This window comes from Bufo gargarizans, chromosome 3 (genome assembly GCF_014858855.1).
Source record: "Bufo gargarizans isolate SCDJY-AF-19 chromosome 3, ASM1485885v1, whole genome shotgun sequence".
Classification (NCBI taxonomy): domain Eukaryota; kingdom Metazoa; phylum Chordata; class Amphibia; order Anura; family Bufonidae; genus Bufo; species Bufo gargarizans.
In genome coordinates, this window is record NC_058082.1 from 504,684,119 (window position 1) to 504,690,570 (window position 6,452).

Here is a 6,452-nt window from a genome sequence, read left to right on the forward strand (position 1 = left end):
GCACCCACTACTCTCTCAGTAAAGTAATACTTCCTGATATTACTTTTAAACTTTTCCCCCGCTAATTTAAAACTATGTCCTCTTGTAGCAGTTTTTCTTCTTTTAAATATTCTCTCCTCTTTTACCTTGTTGATTCCCTTTATGTATTTAAAAGTTTCGATCATATCCCCTCTGTCTCTTCTTTCTTCCAAGCTATTCATGTTAAGGTCCTTTATTCTTTCCTGGTAAGTTTTATCCTGCAATCCATGTACCAGTTTAGTAGCTCTTCTCTGAACTCTCTCTAGAGTATCTATATCCTTCTGGAGATATGGTCTCCAGTACTGAGCACAATACTATAAATGAGGTCTCACTAGTGCTCTGTAGAGCGGCATGAGCACCTCCCTCTTTCTACTGGTAATTCCTTTCCCTATACACCCAAGCATTCTGCTAGCATTTCCTGCTGCTCTATGACATTGTCTGCCTACCTTTAAGTCTTCTATACAGACTAAATCATCACTTAGGGATAGGTTTGGCATCTAAGAATTAGACAATGAATCTTACTTGAAGCCCTTTTGCCACACCAACGTAACACTTACCAGAGATGTTTGTGAGTCCGCTGTTCTGTGTTCCTCCTATGTATCTGCCTGGCAATGGATGTTCTATTCCTCCTGGCATGGATGGAGAATGGTGTTACACAGAGAGCAGGGTGCAGGGGTGATCCATGTACCTGTGATGGTGAAGTCTACATCATCCCTCCTGCATTGGCGTATATCCCAGCTGTGATGGACTTTCCTCTCTCTCTTCCATGCGCAATGGTCAGGGTCTTGTGCCATGATCTAGAATTATACATCATATAAATTATTATAATCACCACTAACTTTTAATCACAATTTACAGCTTTTATGTAACTAACCAGATCACAGGTTTCCTGTTCCACCCAAGCTCTAAATCCCATCCGGATGAACATCTGATCGCGTAGATGATGAAGCTGCTTCTTCTGGATCATCCACATCAATCCGAGGGCCCAGGGGTAGATCTCACGTCTAAAGAACTCTTCCTCTTCAAACTGGTTGGCCAAAAATCTGGAAGTATAAATACGTTCTGATATCACTTGTGGTAATATTACAAAAATTATAATTTATTGTGTTTTTATCAAATATTAAATATATTAAAACATATTGGTACAGGATAAAAGAAACTCACAGACTTGGGAAGAAGTAAGTCCTGTATTCCTCAGTACGCAGGTTTGCTCTTCTAAAGTACGTGAGGACCATGGCCAGGAGATACTAGAGGGATGAGAAGCAGAGTTGGAGGCTGGTAGTAGATTTCCTATGTAAATACCGTATTTTTCGCCGTATAAGACGCACCTAGGTTTTTGGGGAGGAAAATAAGAAAAAAAATGTTTTTAACCAAAAGGTGCGCTTTTGAACTAATTGTGGTCTATGGGTGACGCACTGTTATGGAGGGTCTATGGATGACACACTGTTATGGGGGATCTGTTGTTATGGGGGATCTGTGGGTGACGCACTGTTCTGGGGGATCTGTGGGTGACGCACTGTTATGGGGGATCTGTGGGTGACGCACTGTTATGGGGGATCTGTGGGTGACGCACTGTTATGGGGGTTCTGTGGGTGACGCACTGTTATGGGGGATCTGTGGGTGACGCACTGTTATAGGGGATCTGTGGGTGACGGACTGTTATGGGGATCTGTGGATGACGCACTGTTATGGGGGATCTGTGGGTGACGCACTGTTATGGGGGATCTGTGGGTGACACTTATGGGGGATCCTCTCTGGATGGCACTGTTATGAGGATCTGTGTATGACAGTTATGGGGGGGGATCTGTGGATGACACATATATAGCATCTTATGCTATGTGTCATCCACAGATCCCCTCCATAAGTGTGGGGGTCGCATTTGCTTTTATAATGGGGGTCGCATCTGCATTTATAATGACAGCGGGGCCCGTGCAGTGACTGTATTCTACTACACGGGCCCCGCTTACTGTATAATCATATCCCTAATAGTTAATCGTTGTGTGCATGTAAAAGCATAATGAGCGATAATGATGAGCGCTGTCTATTACTTACAATTAGAAGCGCTCGCCGTTCGGAGCAGAGAGGAGGGAGGAGGCAGGCCGGGAGGACGGGCGCTGGAAGTGTGAGTCATCCGTCATGCGCCCACGCCGCCTGCTTCATTCATAAAGTGGGCGGCGCAGGCGCGTGACGTATGACTCACACTGCCAGCGCCCATCCTCCCGGCCTGCCTCCTCCCTCCTCTCTGCTCCGAACGGCGAGCGCTTCTAATTGTAAGTAATAGACAGCGCTCATCATTATCGCTCATTGTGCTTTTACATGCACACAACAATTAACTATTAGGGATATGATTATACAGTAAGCGGGGTCCGTGTAGTAGAATACAATCACTGCACGGGCCCCGCTGTCATTATAAATGCAGATGCCGCCCCCAGCCCCTCCTCTCTCACAGCTGATACACCCGCCGCACGGCATCGCGGCGGGTGTATCATTGAAAACTAGGCAAAATCGGCTACATTCGCCATATAAGACGCACTGCTATTTCCCCCCCACTTTTGGGGGGAAAAAAGTGCGTCTTATACGGCGAAAAATACGGTACATTCTATTATACAGTACATATATCAGAGTTCAGTATATTCCCGTTCAAAATCCTACTGTATCATACAAGGGGTTAGAAGCTGATGGTGCAGCATCTGTTAATGACTATTAGGCCCCTTTCAGATGAGCGAGTGTCACACTGTGGACTCGCAGCGCAACCCCCTTCCTGAACCTCCAGCACTGCGAGGGTCACATAGCAGTATATTGATTTATGATGCTATGGATAACACTGACAGCATTATGTCAGTGTTATTTAATACATTCCAGAACCGTAAGAGTTACATTGCATCATAAATCAATATAAGGCTATGCGACCCTGGGAGTTCAGGACGGGTGCTGTGCTGCGAGTCTGCAGCGTGACCCTCGCTCTACTGAAAGGGGCTTTATACCACTAGGTCATGAAGTGCAGTATATCTCTAGTCTGTCTTCTGAAATCTGGAAGATTTTCTGTCCCTCGGTTTAATAATACCTTGTCCGAGATCTTAAGGCAGCTGTCCCTGGCTAGAAAGTACTGGATGTGCTCGTCTTCTATAATAGAAATGGGATAATATTATTACGTAATTGATACTTTTCTCAAATCACAAGATTACATTCATATACCATAGAGAAACACGCTGTTACACCTCAGTGAGACATCTTATTGCAATAAGCACTAGAGCAGGGGAGGGACAGGTCCTGCATCCTGACGAAGGATGGGGCACATTTACAGAAGCTATATGGCAGTAGTAAAGCTGAAATCTAATCCAGGCTGTAGACTTCAGTTTGTGGACAGCACAAGATGTGACAACTTATCCAGGGGCCTGTGCCTCTGAGTAAATTTGCCACCTCTTACTCCCATCGTCCTCCACCTCTTACGTCCCAACGTTAATCTTTAGTAAATGTGTCCCGCTATGTCTGGCTTAATCCTACCAAGGAGTGTGAAGAAAGCAGCCCGTTCTTCTGGCTGCGGGATGTCATCGTCCATCTTCTTTCGCTTCCTGGATTCTTCTGGTGAACTGTGATAGAAGAAATACAGTCCACATTACATCATGAGCCCTCATGCACATGTCTGCATTATGCACTAGTTCTGAGTTTCTAGGAGTTGTGATGTCAGATGTCTGTGGGCCTATGCTGTTCCTTGGTGTGTGTCTAGTTTATACCAGTATGACATGCTCACCATGGAGGCAGAGCTATGGCACTGTTATGGAGGCATGGTGAGGGTGTGTGGTGCTGACCTCTAGCTTCATGACATAATAGTATGGCAGCACTAGAGGGACCTCAGTGCACATAACGTTATACATTTCTATTCACTGAGCTCCCCCTAGTGGTGGCTGCAAGTGAAAGTTTTATCATGTACTATATGAAAGGAAGCAGGAGACATAGAGATGTAGAGGGCAGATTTATAATATATTCATGCTAGACATTGAGAAATATAATTTTTCATAGTGAGTGCCATGTGCCAGCTCCACATTTTCTGATGTAGAGTTCAGGTGAATTGGGTGAGGCAGAGCACATTTATTTTTCAATTTCTCTTCTTTTCTGCTGATCAAGGCCGATCCACTTACAGTTCTGTCTTCCTCTTCCTTGTGGTTGCTTCTCCTGTTCTTCTTGGGAAGCTTAAAGTGAAGGGAAAATATTTATGTTTGGAGTGTGATTTTTGTTCTGATGAATTCCTTTTAGAGAATGTCCACCATGTCTAAATGTAACAGTCACACTTAGTCCCAAAGGCTTAAAGGGGTATTCCAGGATTATAACATTGATGACCTGTCCTCAGACTAGGCTACCAATATCTGACTATCTGATCAGTAGTGGACCAACAGCCTACAGCCCTACTGATCAGCTGAGTAACATCTCTGGACACATTGATATAAGATAAGACACACAATGTACATGGTGTGGAGATCTGGACTTTTCTATGGCAGAAAACTGACTTCCCCTTGATACATTCCCCAACGTGTCTTCCTATATATCCTGTCTCTCTCTATAGTAAATGATCCATTACAATATATTTCATATAACCACTGAGATAAACAATGGGGGATTTATGAAAAGGTGCACAGTTATAAGGAATTTGGTGCAAGTGCGATATGGTCTATTACAGTATGCCTGGGGTGCGTCTGCCGTGGAGTTGCGACATTTTTGCAACTTTACTGATTGTCACTGAAGATAAATGAGACTGAAAAAGTGATCTAATCTGGAATTTTACCCTTAATCCCAGCCCACTGTAGAAAGTGGTGCAGGAGGCCAAAAGTAGCTAAATTCTGTGCAACAATCAAAAACTTCAAGCGCTTGTGTCATTTAATGCCAGTTTCTGGCGTACCAGAATTCATAATTGTCTCCCTATGGGCTTACCTGTAGGTATACTCTACAAATATTCTATACCGTGTAATAATGACCGCACACATATATATCATGGGGTCATTTATCAAACTGGTGTAAAGTAGAACTGGCTTAGTTGCCCATAGCAACCAATCAGATTCCAGCTTTCATTTTTTACGGCTGCTTTAGAAAATAAAAGTGTAATCTGATTGGTTGCTATGGGCAACTAAGCCAGTTCTACTTTACACCAGTTTGATAAATGACCCCCATATGTCTTTAATTTACTAAAAATCATTTTAGACCCAGGATCCACCATATTTATCCTTAGACAACCTTTTTGGTCCATATTTAACCAGTAACCCAAGTTTGGTCATATTTATCCATACTTATCATAGATTCTCCATATTAATCAATATCATCAACCTGGTTTCTCCATATTTGTTCACAATAACCTCAGTCTCTCCATATTTCGGATACTTTATTAATAAAATCCAGTAAATGTTGGTTTCCTTATGATACAGATCCCGATGGTCAGTTTGCGGGATGACATAAGTCAGCAATGCCATTGATCAGATGACGGTTTTTACCTCTGATGAATCGCTGTTAGTAGATGTTTCCTCAGCGCGCAGATCCCCATCGTGGTCGCTCTCCAAAACGTCTCTCTTCTGACAAGAAGTGATGAGCCTCTTATCTCTAGTGAAGAAATCCCAAACTGGCACCAACTGACGTTTTCTTCCCTTCTTTGAACTCAAATCCTGCGATTCTATTGGTTGATGCTTGCGGCACACGCCATGATGATTCATGCAGCAGTAAATTTAAAGGGGCGGTACATTCTAAGGCTACTTTCACACTAGCGTTCGGGCGGATCCGTTCTGAACGGATCCGCTCATAATAATGCAGACGGAGGCTCCGTTCAGAACGGATCCGTCTGCATTATATTAGCAAAAAAAAGCTAAGTGTGAAAATAGCCTGGGACGGATCCGTCCAGACTTTCAATGTAAAGTCAATGGGGGACGGATCCGCTTGAAGATTGAGCCACATTGTGGCATCTTCAAACGGATCCGTCCCCATTGACTTACATTGAAAGTCTGGACGGATCCGCACGGATCCGCACGCCTCCGAACGGCCAGGCGGACACCCGAACGCTGCAAGCAGCGTTCAGCTGTCCGCCTGTCCGTGCGGAGGCGAGCGGAGCGGAGGCTGAACGCCGCCAGACTGATGCAGTCTGAGCGGATCCGCCTCCATTCAGACTGCATCAGGGCTGGACGGCTGCGTTCGGGTCCGCTCGTGAGCTCCTTCAAACGGAGCTCACGAACGGAAACCCGAACGCTAGTGTGAAAGTAGCCTAATAATGTTAAACGGTTGTACAATAAATTACCATAATAGTCATCCTTATAGCTGTCATCCATACTCCTTCTAGTCTCATTGGTGAATACTGCCATGTTGTTTTCTTGTCTAAAGTACAATATAGCATACATTGATAGAAAGTCCCATAGCGGGGGCGTGGCTTGGCTGCTGAGGAAGATGGCTGTGTGAGGAAG

The 6,452-nt window shown here is 44.4% G+C and overlaps 1 protein-coding gene across 1 annotated transcript; it reads right to left on the bottom strand.

Moving 5' to 3' along the window:
- Nucleotides 1–710: 710 nt before the first annotated feature.
- LOC122931713 (speedy protein 1-B-like) lies at nucleotides 711–5,548 on the bottom strand (the record flags this gene model as incomplete). Its single annotated transcript, XM_044285782.1, has 6 exons — nucleotides 5,499–5,548; nucleotides 3,523–3,608; nucleotides 3,083–3,141; nucleotides 1,183–1,265; nucleotides 893–1,061; nucleotides 711–815 (listed from the first exon to the last, which is right to left on the bottom strand). Coding segments are annotated over exons 1-6 (552 nt in total), but the record flags the coding sequence as incomplete, so codon positions are not given.
- Between the last annotated feature and the right edge of the window lie 904 nt (nucleotides 5,549–6,452).